This window comes from Stegodyphus dumicola, chromosome 5, assembly GCF_044657685.1.
Source record: "Stegodyphus dumicola isolate Sdum_Otavi_A_Nest chromosome 5, ASM4465768v1".
In the NCBI taxonomy this organism is placed as follows: Eukaryota; Metazoa; Arthropoda; class Arachnida; order Araneae; family Eresidae; genus Stegodyphus; species Stegodyphus dumicola.
Window position 1 is genome coordinate 103,867,644 of NC_140772.1, and position 22,284 is coordinate 103,889,927.

Sequence of the window (22,284 nt, forward strand, 5' to 3'; positions counted from 1 at the left end):
AATTTATTACCTACGGTTACCAACATAATTGTTTTCAGTTTGTATTTGATCATAATTTTTGCAATATTTCTTGTTCCAAAATATATATATCTTTTTCATTAAAACGAAATAATTTAAAATTCACAGAAACTGCAAACTGTTTTGCTTACTTAGAAAAAGGTAATATTAATAAAATTAGCTGTTAATTGGAAGTAAGTATTGTAAATGTATCCAACCAATGTGCAAATTAAACAACAAATTCAGTTTTCGACATACAATCAAGAAATTGTTTAAAAGGGTTTTTACTATGAGTACAGCGAAAAGCCAACTCAGTAGAAAGGGGAACCATATACAGATATCAGCACCATTATGTCAGACACTTCGAGGCATCCAAAACTCGAAGAGTCAGAGCACGCAGGGCAAGACAACTTAAAAAGAAGAAAGGAAGCGCCTTTGTCAGGCATTCTTCTGCAAGTGAATGTGAGATTCTATGTGCAGTGTCGCTACAAGAAACACCAGGATGCCTTTGCACGTGCTAGACTGATTGGAAAGCTTGAGGAGGTTTGTAGTTTGACTTCTGCCACCCAAAAGTTTGAATTGATTAAATTGTTGTTTCACAAGCTTAGAAAGCCTCCCAGACGACAGGTACAGCTTGGTGGTTAGTGAAAGAAAGTTGAATGTTGGTAAAGGTGGTTAACCAAGGAAAACAATAGTGACTGGTTACCGAGATATCGCCTTGCGACGTAAAGAGATTAAAACCCCAGATTCGGGACAACAATGTTCAACAGTTGCGCACGATAACTGAACGACAGCTGTCCTAGTTTACTGTGGCCAGACGGCTTTATAAAGGTGGCCTATTCACTTACCGTCCTAAATGCTGCATACCTTTCACAGTTAGCCTGTCGTTAGCACCGTTTACAGTGGTGTAGAGAATACAAAAACAGGACTCCTTAATCAATGGAATCACGTCCTCTTAACCGATGGAGTCATTTCGCTCTGACAAACGATTCTTGCAGCCAGCTGTTATAGAAAGGGATAAGGACACGTTTTCATCCCACTAACATCAGGGAAACAGACCGCTGGGGTAGACATGCGAGCTCTATGAAGAGACATTATGATGAACGGATGGACGGAGCTCCGTATTTTTGATAGTCCGTTTACAGAAGATCGTTATTGTGACGAAATTATTTTCCCTCACGTGCGTCTTTTCTGGAGTTCCATTGGTCTTCACTTAGTGTTTATGGATGACAATGCCCGGCTCATGCTGTTGTGAAACTCATGCTGTTGTGAAGCGCCTGGAAAGTAAAGATAGCCACAGAATGGATTGGCCAGCATGCTCCCCTGATTTAAATTCCATTGAACATGTGAGGGATGCTTTACAAAAATGCTTGGCGGCTAGATCTTACTCTCCGGAGAACACCAGATAACTGGAACAGATACTCATTGAAGAATTGAAACTCTTATTACAAAAAATGTTAAAAAATCTACTACTGAGTACCGACATACGGTGCAACGCAATCATTGCAGTTAAAGAAAGTCCATATGCCTTACTAAGACTGGTTTGTTGTTTTTCCGCTTTGCTAGGCAGTTTTTTGTACTAAGCTATTCTATCAATAAAGTCATTTTGTTCATTTCGTACTGCATGCAACCTATTAATTTTTATTGCTACTATACTTTTCTTGTCAAGTACTGTAGTATGAATTTTATGTCTGCCGCCTGCTATTTTGAGGAATTACTGCCAATTTTAACGAAATTGCTTACGTTCTGCAAATTAGTGTATATTTGGCGATACAGCATCATTTTGAAACTTTCAAAATTTCAAAATATAGTTAATTTTGCCTGTACGTATACTTTTGTTGATCCGAAACTTCGTATTTAATAATTTGTTTCTGATTTACCTACAGACATTTAGAAGCTAACTTAACAGGCTCTAACTTAACTCTTTTTGAATGTACATAATATATTCTATTTTTCTCAAAATTGTTTGAAGTTCAAGGTTTAAAGATTTCCTTTGTTAGAAGGAAAAGATATTAGAAATTTATAATTATTATCTTTTTTATAAGGAATCAAATAATATTTCTAATTTTGTGAAAAAGTATAAAAGTATCCCTTTCCTACTTTGTTTTGGTGAATTTAAAACTCTGAAAATGTGTACTTGCCTGGACTCGAGCTTCTGTAAGTCCTATTTGTGAGGCTAGTTCTTCTCTTGAAAATACATCTGGGTAATGGCTGACGTGGAATGATCTTTCGAGTTCTTCCAGCTGTGCTGAAGAGAATGTTGTTCTATAACGTCTTTGCTTCCTTCTACCGGAACATCTACCTTCGTTTGAGCTGAAGAATATAATGTTTCATCATGAATCAAACTGAAAATATTTGATTTAAGAATAAGAGTTAATTTAATAAATAATAATTAGCAAAATTTGACATTTCTTTGGCATTAAAAAATTTAAAGAAGCTCATGAGTTTCGTGATATAGAAAAGCTCTGTCTGATGGAGGAAGAATACTACTCAGGTATCTTCTTATTTTTTCTAAAAAATCACTTTTTGATAAATGAAGCTGTAAGTCTTCTTCTTTTGGAAAAAATATAAAATTTTGACGCAAGGTATTAAAATGTTGTTAGATAAGCGAGAATTGGGATTAATATCTCAAACTAAAAACTGATAGATTTTGTTGAACTTAGAATATTTCAAAGGAATTTAATCTATCCGTTGTAATTTTAACGCAACAAAAACTGAAAGAATATTATATAAAAATTGGAGAATTACCGATTGCTTCTTTTTGAGAGTTGGTAATTTTTAATGCGAAATTTGGAATCGATGTTATAAATAGTAAAACCCGTTTTTCAAGAAAGCGAAGAAATTACTAAATGTTTATTTGATCGAACACTATATAAAAGTTAAACTAAACTTCTGAAATTAGTTGTAAGTCATTTTTGTAATTTTTTTAGGAACAATTTTAGTAACTGAAGGTTTTTTTTATCCTTTTGCTACAAATTTAGCAGTTTGTTGATCGTTGTTTGTCATGCAATAATGTATTTAATTTATGTAAAGTAGTTAGAAAGTAAGACATTCAGTATTCGTTATTCCAACATGACACTTGAGGAAATCGCCAACACATCTGAAATGTCATTTGGCTCTCTACCTAAAAATCACATTGGTTATACAGACATTTGAAGTTTTTAAGGAGAATTCCTGGGATCTTCCCGGCTATCGCAGTTTATTCCATGCAACAAGTAAAGAAATTCGGAGTTGACTCCTTGGCAAAATCTGAAAAGTTAAAGAGAGAAAAAAGAGAAGCACTTTATCCTCTAAGTTCAATACATCACTTGAGCAAAAGGCATCTTGGCTTTGCAATCATAGCAAAACAGAGAAATCATCGCTTATCAGCTGGAGATGAGCTGGCTTCTGGTCTTGATAGGAGGTTGTCAGTAGCTGTAGTTGGGGCAAGGCCCATCGCATGGTATAGGAGATAAAGTAATCTTGCAACAAGAAAAGAAATTTTAATTTCTATGATTTACGCTAAATATGATGCAAATTTCAGTTTTACTGTCGCAGACCTATTGAGTTTATTTTGCATTTTTTATGATATCCAAAATTTCCAGTCAAATTTCCTCTTTCTTGCAGTAAGTACTTGATGGCAGTCTAGAAATTCTTCAGTACTCGTAGAGGACGAACAGGATAAGATTCATTCTTATACTTGAGATACTTCAGTTCTACTGTCGTCAGGCTTCGGGAATCTGGGGGCAAATTTGAGGATGCTTTCCTTGAATTGCCTTTTTCTAAAGACAGGGTATGGGTATTTTGTCTGCAGTGAGAACATTGAACTGTATTTTCTCTATACTGACAAAGGCGATAGCCTGAACTTGGTGAGTGAGATTTAAACAGAATTTTTGTCTTTGGCATCAAAGTCGTCAATTTCGCAGCTTACAAAAAGCTCTTTGATCTCTTTCTACGAAAGGACAGGTCTGAGGTAGAACATCTGGGCTAAACTTTCAAATTTCTGCTCGCTTTCTTCATCTATTTTCATAGAAGGATCGTTACCTTTTCCTCAAAAGTAGCAAAATTGTTAGCCAAGGACATTGAGAGATTTTGAATTTCACTGTATCTTCACAACCCTTTTGGGCATCTGTGATATGTAGGCTAGAGTGGCCGTAGATTTTGCCGTCATTGGAACAGGTAACGCTATCAGGATAATCAATCAGGCATTCTTTCTTTTTATTTCAGTCCGTCACAATCAATTTGCATGTTTGGATGATGTAATTCCCCACTTGAGTGCAATTCTGTTCTTTGAACAGATGCCATTCATTAAAAGAACAGTTGTAGAGCCGGCCTTTGTGCTGAGTGATTTGATGGTTAGCTTAAATTCACAGCTGTCTACGCTATTAAGGTTCTGTGTGGGAATAGCAAATTTAATCTCATCCAGATTTGGTCTCCGAGCTATGTAGGAAGAAGAACAAGTAAAATACTTTGCTTGAAATTGTCAAACGATTTTTTGCAAAGAGAACCAATCGGCCTAAACAGCTTAGTCATGACAGAAACAACCTTCTCCTTACATTGAGATGCCAATAAGTTACTCATTTTTATCATTTCTTTAAGTACTAATGTTGTTTGGTTATTCTAATCAATCAATAATGTGAGTCAGTAGCCAAGCAGAAATTTATTAACGTAACAAAGTGCCGAAAAGGGTTATTATACACATGCTAGCCTCCTTCTGAAAAAAATCAATTACCGCACTAAAAAAATATTTTGTATATTTGAGAAAAGTGCTGTGCGAGAGAATCTACTCTTCCAACTATGCATCTATCTGTGTAATTTAAGAGGAATTAACGGGAAAGGACCATAGAGCTCAACGTTTACGTTTGTGCCTCTGACAGAGAAAATTTATTTATTTATTCGAATTTTTTAATTACGTAGCAATGGCGTCTCTTAACATTCTTTTTTAATATATAATGTTGGTTTATAGAATAAGATTATGGAGATTCATATGTAACTTCAGTCTTTTTCTTTCTCCATTATTTTCGTATTCGAGTATTTTAGAACGAGACAACATGAAAATAAATATAAAAGATTAGGCAGATTTCGAATTACCTGAGATAGTCAGTCGTTGAATCGGTAACTTCAGAATTTTCTTTAGGAGAACTTTCCTCCAGTAATTGAGCTTGATCATCTTCATTAAGCTGATGTTCGGATCCATAATCTGAAAAACAAGAATAAATTTAAAATACTTTTAACTCCGAAATAAATGAAAACCCTTTATTCCACAGATTTAATCTTATTGCTTTAAATCTTCGAAAATCATTTTCAGTATGCGCACTGTATAAGTGAAATGAAAAAAATTAAGTGCTGTTACGAATATGTAAATAATTTTAGTGGAATTATGTGCAAAATTGCAGTATCGCTAGTACAGAGCCTGTTTGTATCAGCTCACGCACAATTTTAAGAGGATTTTGCTTTACTATAAAAAGTTTATCTGCTTGGAAATTTGTTTTTTAACTGCAGTTATGTTTTTGAAAGTATTAATTATCATCTACTGCTTGACAAATTTGTTTACATGAAAAATATCGGTTTTAAAGAAGCAATGGATCGAAGGTTATGTCTGTGCTCTTTTCGAAGATAATTATACGTATTTCGTTAACACAAAACACGGGAAAGCCGAGGTGTTTCGATATCTAAAGCTACGATAGGCAATACTGTCAACCAGAAAGTTAAAAAAAGGTCAAAGTTTGGCTTCAAGAGGAAAAATTGTTTCAAATACATATGCAAGGAAAAAAACGGAAATTTTTCGAATTTTTCAAAGTTAAGATCTTTAATGTTAAAAGAAATTCCTTTAAATCAAAGATCAATAGCAAAATCATTAAAATGCTCAACGTCAAATTCAAGCAAAGTGATTAATGCTAATTCGAATTTTAAAAAAGAAAAAAACATAATGTGCGTTGTCTTCCTCTACGATATATCGCAGAACGCGCTGCAGAATTCTTTATAAGAAACATTTATTTGGACAAAAGTGAAAAAGTGTTGTCGTAAGAGTTGAATTTTGGGTGTATTTAAATGATGTGTTGGCGTCAGGATTTTCCTCTTACATTTATATACACTATGTGTATCGTTTTGGATTTATTTATCAGGACAGAAATTCACAACCAACATCATCAAAATACTTAATTCTACTTATCTTTTTAAAAAATGCATGAGTAATTAATATCTGTCTGTTGCCATGATTACATTTTTTATCTCTCGTTTTTAATATTACAAATGCTTTGAATATCTTTGAATGTAATGACGCTATTTGGCGGTAGACTGTGGAAACTGCTAACAGATGTTACTAAAAAGAGATTCATTATTATCATCAAAGAAGAGAAAAAAATCTTAAAACATGATTCAAAGATTTTACAGAAAGATTTTCAAATGGATTTATTATTATTGCTGTTTTTCGTATGTAGTATTTACTTTCAAAAACACACGATAGAGCACGTGTATTGCATTATTAAATGCTTTATTTTACTAATAAGAAATAGATAAAAGTAATAAACGGTAAGTTAAGTAAAATTAATATTGCAGGTGACGTCATGATAGTTATACTCAGTCCACACAGGATTCATGTAATGATGAACATTTCTCACACACTATTTTCCACAGGCATGTAGGCCTTGAGAGAATACGTTTATCCTCTTAACATCCACAGCTAGCTTTAGATAATATGATCAGCTTGGCTACAAGGAACTTAAACATCGAAGGAAACCATCTGTTTCCACCAACTCTTGGAGGATTTACAAGCCGTCCGCTCCTCTCCACGTCTGGACGCTATCTGGCGTTGTCTCGACTGCTCCGCACTGTGCTAAGTTGGGATGACGTCACCTCGCTAGGTATTCTAAGTCAGCATCGGTCGTCGATGATCTCCACACATATGACGGTAAATTAAAAATAAAGAGAGTAGAGAAAAAAATTTTAAGAACAATTCTATATATTATCTGGAATATATCTGATGCTCAGTTTTTAAATATAGATAACCTCTCTTTAGCCGCAGAGTCATCAATCAATAGAACTGCATCAAGACAAAGCAAGCACCCACTCGCAAAAACCCACTATTAATTTTTTGGAAAAAATGGAAGAAGAAACGGGTGGGTATCAAGCCCCCTACCCTTCATTCATATGCCTTCTAATTATTCTGAAATATCAACCGTGGAGTTTTGGGCTTTGGACTTTTAAAAAGCGAATTAATTGTTCAAATGTCGACCTACAAGCCTCCTTGAACTTATATCTCTTTGGGTATATACCTCCTTGGATAGCTATTCAAGAGAAATGGAATAAAATACCTCTTCCGACACTACAAAAAAAAAAAAAAAAAAAAAAAAAAAAGAGGCTGTATTGATTTTGAAATTAGAAATGAAAAATTTTAAATAATCTAACATGAACTTAAAGAACGTAATTTCTAAGATTTGCAGGAGCGCATTCTTATCTTTCCACGGAATTTTGCAAAATTTATATCAATATTTGATTTAAATTTCGTTATTGTTTTTGTAAAAGCAGTAAAGCCAAAATATACTTTTCTCACTAACATTATTTTGTGTACATTTAAATTTGACAACGTCTTAGCAAAATTATAGAAGAGTGGAACAGTAGCGTACTGTTATCTAGGAATTAATTAACTTTCATATAAAACGTACGATTACATTTGCCAATAAAAAAGTGATATAGCAAATGTACACTTAAACAACAATTACATTTCGTTTCTTCGAAGTAATAACGATTTGGTATGTTAATACTTTGAACCATATTTTACTGGGAAATGAACAAAACAAATTCACACCCTAAAACTACTTCACCTATGAAAAAGATAAGAAATCTTCTCTAACTCTAAAAATTCTAATTTACACTCAAATCTAAAAGCTAAATTGTATTCCTCCAAAGCAGCAATAACATGAACCCCAACAGCAGTTTTGTTGAATTCGTCAGCAATGAAAGATATAGAAAATATCTTTGGAAGCAATGACCTTTCCGAATTAACGTCATTTATTACAGCAGTTACACCAGTTAAGTATTTACACAAATTAAGAAATACTGAAATTGCGGGGAATGATTTGAAAATCCTATTCTAATTGTTTGAAGAAATAAAAAATTTCCAATAAAACAATAATTAAACTAATACATTACTAGTTTGAAATTCTCTCCGACGCATCACGAACTCAAGGTCAAAAACAAGATTACTCTTCTAAACACCAGACTCAAGCAAATAGGAGAGGGTTGGTATTTGAGGAGTTGACCTGTAAGAAAAGCGGCATGTTTCGCTTCCTCGGTGCTACTTTTACGTTAGTTCTTTTTTAACAAGTGCAATTTTTTTCTTAAAATTATTATCGAAGTATCTCTATTTTCACCAGACTTAATTACAAGAGTAATCAATTCTGAACTTTCTATTTCTGTTATTTATTTCGGTTAATCCTTCTAAATTGTATGGAACCGAAAAGAGCCTATCTCCACTCCCCATTATTACTTGTTCTTGTACTGTTTCTCATTCTCGTTTTTCATCACTTCTTAATGTTAATTACTCCTGGACTCCTGTAATTACCACTTATCTAAGATTAATTAATTTCTGCAAAAGAGGACTTTTCAGCTTTGCGCTAGCTAAAAGCGAACCAGTTACTACACTAGGGTAAGGTAATCAGAGCAGGCGATCATTCTCTGAACTTCTCAGTTCATCAGCTATATATTGCTCGGAATAAATTGGGGGGGAAAACTATATATCTATATATTTGGCTGAAATTTGGAAGAAGGTTATTATTTAAGTTAACCAGTTATTTATAATATCATCTTTTACTATAACTTAACCTTTCCGTTTCCTTACCAGTATGCAAATTAGTATAGCTAGTACTTAAGCCGAGGTTTTCGGATTGTAAGACAGAATGTGTTTCTGGCCTGCACGTGCACGCTACATTTAGTTCCCGCCAGCTCTGATAAATTGTAATTATTTGGCTTTGTTTATCGCTGCTGACACTTGAATTTAATGCGTCGGTAGAATTATTGAGCCAGCTTAGAGTATATTTAAATTGTTAGAACAGAGCCTAGAGTAGTATTCTATAGCTTAGAGTATATTTAAATTGTTAGAACAGAGCCTAGAGTAGTATTCTATAGCTTAGAGTATATTTAAATTGAATAAAATAAAATTATTTTCTTTGGCTACTATTCTACATTTTAACTTGACTTTGACTTTTTTGTTTAGTTACATGACCATGAGCTGCAGTTGATATTGTTAACACAAGAACATGTATTTATATTCTAAATTCCGTTTAAAATAAAAAGGTTTATTTAAATCATTCCCTGACTCTGTAGTTAGTTTCAGAGATAGCGATAATTCGCTTCACGTCTATTAAGAGTTAAAACTAGTTAACTTTTACCAAATCAAGGAAAAACCTATAAAGTGTTAACTGGAATTAATGTCAAAGGCATAACCGAAAACATCGCGACGAAAACACCGCAGCCGAAAACGTCGCGGAGAAAACAACGCAAGGAGAAAACGTTGTGGTACCAAACATCATGGGAGAAAACATCGCAGTTCTAAACATCGTGGTACAAAATATCTTGGTTCGTGGTCGAAATTAAAGCGGTTCAAAAACTTCGCAGTTCAAAAACGTCGTCGTCGAAAATATCGTGGTAAAAAATAAAGTAGTACCTGCAAAATCACCGCATGACGATAACATCGCGTACATGCGTTTTTCAAAACGCATAATGACATATTATGTAACTCACTTTCGTCATAAGTAACAAATCGACCTTCAAAAAGTTGATTGCAGACCATACATGAAAATGTTAACGACACATTAAGAATAAACGGAAACAAAACAATATATAATTTTCATTAAAACAATATGTAATTTTCATTAAAACAATAACAGATTAAAAAATGTGAAACAAAATAATTTGAACATTAACTAAGCAATTCTTATAGAAGTAAAACTCTTTATCTTCCTTCTTCTAAGCATTTTTAGACTGTATTTTTCATGAAAAATTATCATTTTATAAAAAAAAGCTTAATTTATTAATGACCTTTGTTAATGAACTATGTCAATTTAAAGTTCTATTAAGCTTTTTCAGCTGCATTAATTTTCTACTCATTTTCAGTTTTTAAATGCCTAAGTTTCCTTCTTATTTTTTCAGCAAAATTTTATCAGTTCGTTCAAATATATGAAATATAGAAGTAAAAGATGTTATCGTGATGCGATCATGTTATCGTGATGCGATGATTTGTAGGTACTTTATTTTTTACCACGATATTTTTGACGATGATGTTTTTAAACTGCGAAGTTTTTGAACCGCTTTATCTTCGACCACGATATTTTGTACCACAATGTTTTAGAACTGCGATGTTTTCTCCCACGACGTTTTCTCCTTGCGTTGTTTTCTCCGCGACGTTTTCGTCCACGATGTGTTGCCGCGACGTCTTCGGCGGATACCAGAATTTCACATTCAGATATTAGAAAATTAAAATTTATTTTTCCTTTGTTGCATGAAGAGTTTTCTTCAATTTTTTCCTTTAATGCAATAGAGTTTTTCTCAGAAAATCATGTTGTTGATATCAGCAGTTTCAGTGATTAATAAAAGTGTTCGTAGAGGAAATTATGAGATATAATCCAACATTTCGAAATTTTTTAAAAATCTGAACAAGAAACATATATACAGAAAATGTATATAATTTTGTTTTCTAAGAGCAATGTTTAAACTGAATGATAAATTTCAATACACAAAATGTGGGATTTTGATGGTAACTTTAGAAACTCAAACGTATCACAGGCATGTGATCCTCTGATATCATGAATCTACATAACCATTATTTGGATAAACATATATTAAAAGTTTTACATGCTACTTTTTTTGCGAAAAACCGAGTGTTCTGATGTACAATAATTCTTTTATATGCTTATCTCAAAGATGCATCTCCGTTCCTTCATTCTGCCCACCACTGGTCAAGCGTTAAAATCGTTAAACACTGGTAGTTCGGTCCGGGGTTCGAATCCCATGGGACGGGTTGACTGCATGGACGTTTTCGTGTTTTTCTCCATGTGTAATGTGTATCTGAGGCAATTTTCCTCAGAAAGTCCTCCACGAAGGCATCCTTCCCTTTTGTCAGGTAGCCCTCGAGTGCTTTTCCATACTTAAATAAACCAAACCAAACCTTTCTTCATTCTACAACAGGACTTTTCCTTTTGTGAGCATAGTGTAAAATGCCTAAAGCAACCTAGAACTGACCTATGTGAGTAGAGAAAGCATTTCATAGTTTCTGCATGGTTTTCACGATTTAATTAAAATTGCCAGAACTAACTATGTTTTGGACTGCTTAGCCCCGCAAAACTGCCTGCGCGGAATTCTGTTGCAAGAGGAATTCTGTGAGAAGTCCCACAGCCGAGATTTCACAGAAATGGTCATTATAATCTACAGTTAAATATGTTTTATGTAATCAGGAAAGACTCAGATTATCAGCTATCCTACAAAAAATCAACGGGTATCTTCCAAAGGATTTTCTTTCGAGGGTGGCTTAATAACATTTTTGGTTTAATATATATTCCCCGTTCCTTTTATCATTATTATTTTATTTTGTGAGAAAAAAATTCTTTATAACATTCTTTACGCAAATGAATCTTATCTATTTCAAGTACCTTTTGTTAAAATATTCATTTGGTAGCAATAAGATCTAATCAGTGTGATGCCGCTAGAAACGATAGGTCATCTAAGAATCAGCATCTGTCGATGTAAAAGACAAAGTCCTGACATTAATACTTCCCAATAAACTTTGGAGCTGAATCGAAACGAACGATAAACGAAACAAGCCCTGTTAAATTTTAATTCTTAAAATAAATTAAATAAATTTCATCACCAAATTAAATAAATTTTAATTCTTAAAAGAAATTAAATAAATTTTAATGCTAAATTGAATAATATTTTATTAAAATTTTACTAAATCTTATTTTATAAATTAAAATTAAATTAAATTATTTTTTTAAAGAACATCACTATTTTTAATCCTAGAGTTCTTATCACGATTTTATTTGGCTTTGAGTTGTGATTTATGATAGTGAAAGGAAAAAAAAAAAAAAAAAAAAAAAATTTCAATAAAAGATTTCAATTGAATTCTGAGGATGAAAATTTGGTGAATTTGAATTTGGGTTTGCTGTATTTAGCAAAGTATTTTTCTATATTCATTGCAAGTTTTACTATTAAATCATCTGCATATAAACTATGATTTTCTGCTCTAATTTCCCGCAAATTTTGGTGGATAGAGATCCAGAATTCAAAATATATGAGCCTATATTTTTATGCTGTGCGCAAAAGTGTATACGCCTCAGAATACAGTCTGGTCTGCACTATTTGGCCATGGATTCATTTCAGGATATGTTTTTAAACTGTGTGTCCATTATAAAAAAGAGAGCGTTCTGAAAAAGAATGCGCAGTTTTATTCGAAAATAGGCAATCAATTAGGTACATGGAGCAAATTAACTCAAAATTTTCAGGTGTTATTTAATATTGTTCTAGTTCTTTTTATGGAAATTACGTAAAAAGATGTCAAAATTGTCTGTTGTAAATGCAATGTTTTTCGCAATCCCAGTTTACAATGACGACATCGACAAATGAATAAGTCTTCTGTGATGAAATGAAAAATTTGCAAATCAGTTTAATAAAACAAAAAAGATTTTTTTTTAATTCGTAATAGCATGATCTGCAAAGTAATTCCGGTAACTGATGTTATATATTCACAAGACATTAGAATCTTTGTTTTCAAGGAAATAGAAATATAAAGAAAAGAATATAACATTTTAGCGAAAACCTGATAATGTAACCTGTACCTATAAAAGATATAAATAAGGAAAATGTCGAGTATTTAAATTTCATAGTGAACATACAAACAGATTTTTAACTATTCTATAGACAGAACGTTTTGCTAACAAATTATTAATAAGCGCGTTTGATACCCTTAATCCCTCAGTTTATTAAGAACTTATAAATTTAAAAATAAAAGGCCCATAAAAAAACAGGTCAAAAGCCATCACTCTGGAAACTGGTTGTTTGCCAGTCCTCCCAGAAGAGAAGTACCATTATTTCTCGTGAAGTAACAGTATTTGCTGTGCTTTAAATGATAAGAGACTTAGTAGTGTAGTAATGACACATAACGACCCGAAGTATTGGAAATACTCCTGTAAGAAACATTTCGAAAGTCCAGTTAATTAAACTTTTTTTTTAAGAAGGCCAAATCAGGATTTCGATTTTGAATTTGTCATAATAGTAAGAATACCAAAAACACAATAACAAAAAAATTCCGTCTTGCTGTACTTTTAGAGAATTTAAATATGGTAAATAACCATTGTTCTTAAAAATTATAAGCAATACTTTTGCAAGCAAATTTTAAATCTTTTTCAAATTGCCTTTAAAATCTGGAGAAATTATTTCTGTAATCGGACCTAATGAGAATACTCTGTAGACTAATAGATAAAAGCAGCCTCTCAAGTGTGCAGGCGGGGAATGAACACTGCTTTTAATTTCCTTTCCCCCCCAGAAAAGGGCCACGGCAAATTGAGTTAAGAGACCTTATTATCTCACTCATCCAATTTTCGGATGGTTTTTCTCCGCTGTGGCATAAGAGAGTAAGCAGATTCCTTTCTACTATTATCTTCACTTCATTATGTGGTAAAATAGCATCGTCTGATCTCTTGTCGAGAAAGAGTTAGTTTGATCATCTGGATTTTGGTGATGCTTAAGTGAGTAAAATATTATATGTATTATATTTTTTTAAAAGATGAAAATTGTTCTCATGTGTAATTATTAGTCTAAAGGGACAATTTGCCCAGAAGGACTATTAATTTCGTTTTGTGTTGATTCACTTTCTGCACTGTTTCACTTTTCAAATCGTGGCCATCAAATATTATCACCTTGTATACTATTTAAAAAAATTAAATAATGAAGAATCTGCATAAATGTATGCATATTTTTCGCATTGTGATAAAACAACGGTATCTAGAGCCATTAAAATTTTAATAACGTAATCTTTCACCGAATATGGGCAGCTGGTAGCCTGAATTTGGAATTTGTTTTATTATCGATTTCATATTTGGTAAAACTTTAACGAATTTTTGATTAAAAAACTCAAGGATTTCAAAGCGAGCAATGGCAATGTTGCACAGAAAAAACATTTTTAATCTCCAACACGCGAGACTGTGTATCCGAAATTCTAAAGATATGCTCATTTTAAAATAATTTTGCGATATTGCTGTGTAACTGAATTTTATGCTTTAAGTGCGAAGAACATGATATTTAATAAAGGTTTTCTTAACACAAAAGGCGCCCCTTCGGACGTAATTTAAAATCTGGAACCTTTCAGATTTTTATGATTTTTTTTAAACCGTTTACTTTTTATTATGTTATTCTTAAATTTAAAAGTGCAGAAAATATTGATTTGTTATGTTATGTTACGTAAATCAGAGTCACCTATTCTAACAGTCGGAAGAGTATTTTATGGCAACACGTAATTTATGTATTAATTCTCTTTTAGTGGTTTAAATCGTTAAAAATATCTTGAGTTGAAACACTGAATTTAGGTGCCTGGTCTGGTAGTCGCATTTAAAAAAAAATCTCAATTTGACAATCGACAAAGTAGTAGTTATCTATTTTTTTTGCAAAAATATAAGTAGTGACATTTTCCTTCTGGACATCGCCCTCATTTGGCAATTAGCCGATTTGAAAAACGATGATGAACTTTTACTTGAAAAACCAATGAGCTAGTTTAGAAACTTTAAGGCGGTTAAATTTTTTATTATAAAATATTTTCTATAACAAACCAACAACACCTTTTTTTAACTACGCAAAATTAATTAATCGTTTTATAATTTAAGACTAATATGCATGTGATAGGGCAGGTATGAGAGCTACGCGGAATTTATATAAAAGCGATATATCCCATATACGGCTTATTAAAATTAATGGCAACATTTAACATTGTATCGCGAATTTTAAACATATGCTGCTTTAAAGTGCTTTTGAATTTAATTTTCAGTTTTATATGGCGTAAGTGCAAAGAAAGTGACGTCAAATAATAAAGTTAAAAGGACAAAAAAAGTTGTGTAAGTTACCTTTTTACGAAAACTGAGCATTGATGTAATAAAGCGAGAAAAGTCTAAAAAAATCTAAAAGGGTTCAGATTTTAATCGTCATCGAACCGCTATTTTAAAGGTAATATCGTTTATCAGTGCAGATTATCAACAGGGATGACTTAGGTTCAATACAAAATATTTTATAGGATACTAGATCAATATACGTTTAGACTAAACTAGGAACGTTATACATCTTCTGTATCTTTGAAAAGTAAAAAAGTATATAACGTAATTCTGTAAAAATATTTAATGATTTTAATCAGATGTATCATAAATTAAAGGTATTATTATTTACCTTAATCAAATTAAAAATCTATTCTTAAGAATTGTATCTGTTGCTTTTAAATAGTTTGTTCACCATTAGCAGCCTGATTAAATCTGAAAGGCAAGATATCTTACATTTTGCTAAATGGCAACAGCTTCGAATGAAAAGAGAAACAGCGCGGAATCGTGTTTCGAAACTAGTAGCCCTTTCAAGCTAAGAAATATATGGCAACACTTAACACATTGAACGGAATTCTAAAAACATGCTGCTTTTAAAAATTTTGTGATTATTAATGCATTGTTTATGAATTCGAAACACTGTATGACCATAGGGTATATTATGATCGATGCGATAACATTTTGTGATTTTACTGTTTAATTTTACGGCACGTAAATGCGAGAAAAGTTGCGTCTAAAAATAACATTTAAGAGGTAAAAAAAAAATGTGTTAGTAGGAGGTAGTCCAAGAGTATATTGGTAATCTACGAGCTCAGCGAAACATAAAAAACCCTTCACAAACTCTCTAATCCGAAATTAAAATCTTATTCCGTTCAAATCTTCTTCTTTTCTTTTAGCCCGAAAGGGAAGTTAGATCTGAATGGTATGTTAGTATCGAAACGGCATTTTCGTCGAAACACTTAAATGTTTCACTTTTCAAATTGTTGCCACACAATGTTGTCGTGCAGTGTTATATTTAAAGAAAATAAATAATGAATAATCTGCGTAAATATATAAATATGTCTCTTGCATTGTGAAATAACAACGGTAACTAGAGCGACCACATTTTGAATAACGTAGTCCTCCACCCGAACATGGGCACCTGAAGCCCGAATTTCGACATATTTGGTAACACCTTGAACGAACTTAGCAATTTTTCACTAACAAACACAACGATTTCAAAGTGAGCAGTGGCAATACTATAAGGAATAAAACAATTTTAACTCCAGAGCGCGAGACGGTCTATAGAAAATTCTTAAGATATACTGTTTTTAAATATTTTGTGATTTTCCTGTTGAATCAAATTTTTTGTGGCGAGAACGTAAGCGCTGAGAATGTGATATTTAATAAACTAAGTATACGCACAAAACGTTAATAATAAACAGGCAAACAAACGTTTTTTAAAGCTATCTTAGTAAGAAAACTGAATACTGATATGATGAACTGAGAAAAGGCTGGGGGGGGACACCAGAAAACTGTATGCCAACGCTTAACGTTGTATCAGGAATTTTAAACATATACTGCTATTGCTGCTGTTAAAATTCTTATAATTTTGCTGCTAAATTTTATACGACTTAAATACGAAGAAAACGATGCTTAATAATAAAGCTAAAGATATTAAAAAAGTGGGTTAGTAAGAGGAGTGTAACAGCCAACTGGTAAATTGCGAACTCAGCGAGAGCGTAAAAACCTTGACAAACTCTTTTGGGCGACCTTTAAAATCTGAAACCTTTCAGATCTTTTTTCTTTCTACCTTTCTTTCTATCTTTCTTTTTTTCTTTTTTTAACTCTTCTTCCTTATTTTTTAATTAAAAATATTTCTTTTAAATACATAACAGGAAAATCAAGGCATAGATTTGCAGTGCAGAAGCGGATCTCTTATTAGCAATTTCATTACATCGTTTGAAATGTATGAAAATTCTTATAAAAGAGTCTTGTTTTTAAATTATTAACTTTGATAAGCAAGACGCTGATACAGTGCGAGAAATAATTTAATAATCTTACGTTGTATAAAGTGGCAACTACTCTGCCAAAAAAATGTAACGTGTTGAATTTGGAGGGAAAAGAAACTTTTTCTCTTAAGGTATTGATGTTAAAAATATGTTTAACATCAGTACCTTAAGTGAATCAATGCAGAGTATGTTTTTGGCGATTTGCGGAGGATTTAGAACTTATCAAGACAATTTTTCAAAACCTGAAGTGTTTAGACTTATAAAATTTCGTAAGAAAGAATTGTAAGATCCATCACAGACACTAATAACTATATTAACAGAAAAGTCTAGTTTTCTAGCCAAGCTTAGATTACTTTTCCTGAGTGCATTACTTTTTTCTCTTGGGAACATATACACAACTGCAGGTATAAATATTAAGATTATAAGGTATTTCTCCCACCTTCTTAGACGGCCTTCACAGTGTAGTGGACGCGTATTCCAGAGGTCCGAGGTTCGATTCCAGGCGAAGGCGTTTCTAATTTTTCCTCTTTCCTGCCTCAAAAATACTTAATGTCTCTACAGTGGCGCCTGAACTTAAAAGGGTAGTGGATGATGATTCTCCACACCCAGGATTTGGTGACTGGGTCCCCTAAACCCCAGTCCCCCTTTAAAAGGGGGAGTATATAAGGTATTTCTCTCGACGTTTTAGCAGGCCTTCGTAGTGTAGTGGTCAGCACGCTGGAAGCGTATTCCAGAGGTCCGTGATTCGATTCCTGGGGAAGGTGTTGCTCATTTTTCATCCCTCTTGCTTCTAACTAACCTAATGTCTCTACAAGATGATGATAAATTTTATTGACTTATATTATTATTTTGTTTTCTTTATCTAAATTCATCGCTTTCTATTCATTATTAGTTGTTTAAAAAACAGGCAATTTATACGACTTTTTCAAGCAAGATTTTATTTACTTTAAAATAAGATAATTTGCTTTGCTTTTTGAAACAAGTTTTGCTTGTCAAAAATTTTACTTAGATGTGTAAGACTATGAAAATGATTTAACCCTGAGTCATATTGTCAGAGAGAGCTTAAGTTTTTTCCTCCTTTTTTTTCTTTCGTTTTTCATACGTTAACCATGTATTTAACTATTGAGTTATTACTAGTTTCACCTTAGATAAATAACGTACTAGTTTCTCTTCAGTTTTGTCCTCAGGCAATGAGATTTATGTAACATACCATGTTTCATATTTTAAAATGGAATGTACGTACATGTAGTTAGTTAAATATAACATTTAATTTTGTTGTGTTTTGCATTTCTCTGGAGTTTTATCTTAAAGCAATATCATTTCATTTTTGCGTTGCGTAACTTTCATAAATTTTCCCAAGGAATTTGTTGATAAATTATAAAGAAAGGAGAGTTTCATTTATACAGATTTGTAAAGGCATTAAAAGGAGTCGTTATTTGATTATAATCATTATGTAGTAATACTCTGATGTAGCTCTCTGTTTCCATAATTCCTTATCTGTAATTCTAAGCCAATAATTTTAAGCCTTAGTAATCATTTATATAGTATTAATATCTATAACTTTTTCTCTGCATTCAAAACATTTCATTTCAGGTCATGATGTTTTTATTACGTAAAGTAAAGGAGGAAATTCAATTATGATAAAATTTAGAGATATAGCTTTCGTATTCTAAATTTTACAATGCATATTTTATAAGGTGTTTAATATTTGCTAAAAGCTTTGAAAAAACGCAAAGAATGTATGTAAAGGAAATATTTCTCAAAAATGAAGTTTATGATTTCGTTAGTTGCAAGATTCCACTGACAGTTTTAGAGGAATCCGTAAATATAAGCCCCCGGATCACCTAATAAAAATTTTCATTTCATGCTCATTTATGCATAGTTCTGAATATAAGCTTAATATGGATTTTTCACTCATTTCATGTTAAATTTATATTCTAAATACTTTTTCTGAACTCGTCTCTTCTTAGTGCTTCTTCATTTCATCGAACGTTCGAACATGAAATTGATTATTTTTTGTTAGACAGTATTTTGTAATAAGATATAACTATATTCTTCCAAACATTATAAATAATACATTATCACTAACAGTTCAATCAGAGAAAATTTTGGAATTTCGTTTCTTGCTTAACCGTTTATTTACCAAATGCTGTTATAGTTACGATTATGTTCAGGTTTTTGTATTTTATATTCCATTGATGTGAAAATGGAATGTAAAATACAAAAACTTGAACATAATCTTGACTAATTAATTAATTAATTAATTGCATAATCTTAACTAGTTAATTAGTGTATAACTATTATGTTGGAAAAAATTCTTTCGGCATATTCCTTTTCTGAAACAATTACATATGGCCATGCAGATTTTTTAGCTTATAAACTTTAGAAAGCAATTGAGTTATAGACAACTGATCAATATTAATTTCTAGTATTTTACATAGTTTTTCCCCCCCTTCAAAAAATTTAAAGATATCAACAATGCTCAAAATAATAGGTAAGAAGTAAAAGAAAAGTTTATTTTATTAGGTAATATATTATTTTTGTTTGAAGAAATTATTTTTGAAGTCAAATACTCTCAAGCAGTTGAAATTGAATGAAATATTATGCAAAATCTGAAAAAAAGAAATTTAAACAGTTCTTTTAATAAATGCTTTAAATTTGGTATGTTAAAAAGATTTTCAAAAAGTAATCTTTAGGCCAGATTTTCTGTACTGACAATTTTTAACGAATTATTAAGTTGGCATGTGATAATTTGTATGATTCTATGATTTGTAAATCCTTCTTGAGCGTTCAGCATTTTCTGAGCTCAACTTGAGTTCAAATGACTTACTTCAACTTGAAAAATAGCATTAGCTTATTAGGGGTCCATTTTATTCAGTAAAAACACTGAAACATAAAAATTCAGTACTTACTGAAGAAAGATGAGTCCTCTTCTGAACAGAAACCACCTTCAAGTAATAAAGGATCATCGAACAGGTTTTCTAGTTCTGGTGTATGGCTGGGTTCCGAACTTAAAGACTCTTCGCAGGCAATAATTCCAGATGATATTTCTTCGCCCATGTCTTTTAGCTCTCTCAATACGTGTTTAGGAAAGACGAAGATACCGTGGAAGCCCCAGTTTGCAAGGCATACACGAACCTCTACACTGAAAGCGCACCTCTCGCTCCCACTTGCAGGGCTTCCGAGAAAGAGAGTTAATGGCAGTCGATTTCTGTTCCGGAATGTTTTTTTTTTTTTTTATTTGCAGTATTCATTCTTCCCCAATTTCTTTTTGTGAATATTCATAAATAAGACACAGTAACCTGCAGCCCAAATATCACTTCCAAAACCAGGTACGTATCTTTAGAAAATTTATCTTTGTTCACAACAAAATTTCCGACGCAATTAACCCTTTTGATAAAAGTTTACAATTGGGTGCCTCTTGTTTATTTGGCGATTCTTTTTTTGACGCAAATATCGGCGCCAGGAAGGCACAATTTCAAGATGGCCTACACAAAACCAAAATAAGAAGTCAAATAATTGCACAAACTCAGTGTCCATGTAAACATCGATCTATTTTCACTTAAAAAACATCAGAGAATTGCACAAACTAGGCATTGCACACTGCCTTGACTGTCCATTTACACATAGATATATTTTCACTTAAAAAAATCAGGAAGACGAAAACAAGTTAAAACTATCGTGGTAACTAGAAACGGGGTTTCATCGCCAAAATTGAACAAAATTTGTCGCCAACTGAAGGGGCACCAATTCTATACTAAAGTCATGGCCCGGAATTAAAACAATTATTTCAGAGTGAAAATTCGTAATAATCGTAATGTAAAAATCTCCTAAAACTTTGTTAGCAGATTCTTACGGTAGACTTAAAGATTCCGCACCTTGAAGGTATTTATTTTATTATGTCAAAGAAGGAAAGTAATTAAAGTATTAATGTGTTTAAAATTTGCAAAAAGGGGTAATCTTCCATAAGTGGGGTAAGTTGGCTCCAAACTATTTTGGCCTTCAAAATTTGGCGAATTTTTTTGGCGGCAATGAGAGCACTAGAACACTAATAAGATGTGATATTTAAACTTAAACAGAATAGTAACTTTTAAGTTTTGTAGTAGTGAAACACCGTTATTTTATATAAATAGAATAGTAAAATGAGAAGACTAAATTCTAAATGAGTCTATCAGCTTTACAAGTAAAAACATAGTCCTATCTATGTAATTCATGATAAAATAGTATGATGAATAATAAAATAATAAATTGCATAACACTTTCCTCGGACTCCAAAATTGTTCACCAAGTAAATATATTATTCAAATTCACTAACAACGGATTCTTAGACCCATAGCACAGATTTTCCTGTAAAAGTGGAAAAATAACGAATATTATGATATGATTTCAGGACAAGAAAAATCTAAATAAGATGAAAAATATATATTATCATAAAATGAATGAATTCAGTTTGCTAATATGGATATGAATGTAGGGATGATTTGAGCTCCCTGGAAATTTCGGGTATTTCCTACCTTTCCTAGGAAAGCAGACGAGACAGTATTTTTTATTTTTTATTTTGAAAAAGAAGACTACATTGCTATTCCGCCAAGTGTGTGATTAATAATAACCATCACCTTATCTGACTGTTGCAGTCATTATCGATCTATCTCCTGTGAGTCGGGCCTGAGATATATTTAATTCACGATGTCACAGACGAAAGAAATAAAAAATTGGAGGTTCCACCGAGATTTGTGTGACAAGAGACCAGGTAATATTCATTTCCAGGCCTGAAGTGTATAATGTAGTTATTTATTACTTATGCGGGAAATCAATTCTTAAAACAGAAATAGCACGTCAGTGCATACGAGTGTAAACACTCAATGTGTTTGGTTTATAGTATATCTAACAAAATATTTTTCTTTTGTGGTATATTCGGGAAAACATTTTCCCATTAACACGTAGTGCATAATATTTTGTAGCACTTCAGTGCATAAGAGTTTTGTAAACCAATCAAAGTGTTGCATTTATATATCTAACGAGATATTTTTCTTTTGTATGATAATGGGAGAAAATCCATTCCCTTAAATAAACAGCACATCAGTGTATTTATGTTTAACGTTTCGTTATAAATTGGTGTGATAAAATCTGAACTGTTTATTTTGTGTAGAAGTGAAATTTCTAAGTCATTGGAAGAAAATTTATGTTAAATTCTTGTGAAAGAAATAAGTTGTTGAAGATATTAAACATTTGTTACTTTGGTTTTC

General features: G+C 32.2%; 1 protein-coding gene across 1 annotated transcript in view; it reads right to left on the reverse strand.

Annotated features, from left to right (window-relative positions):
- Positions 1-20,375, reverse strand: part of LOC118205172 (uncharacterized) — a 38,092-nt gene extending 17,717 nt beyond the window's left edge. The window contains exons 1-3 of the mRNA XM_035377464.2: positions 19,951-20,375; positions 5,068-5,176; positions 2,139-2,310 (exon numbers count right to left, since the gene is read on the reverse strand). Of these exons, the coding sequence (XP_035233355.1) occupies positions 2,139-2,310; positions 5,068-5,176; positions 19,951-20,098 (429 nt within the window). The 5' untranslated portion in view covers positions 20,099-20,375. The remainder of the gene's footprint in view (positions 1-2,138; positions 2,311-5,067; positions 5,177-19,950) is intronic.
- Positions 20,376-22,284: the final 1,909 nt, after the last annotated feature.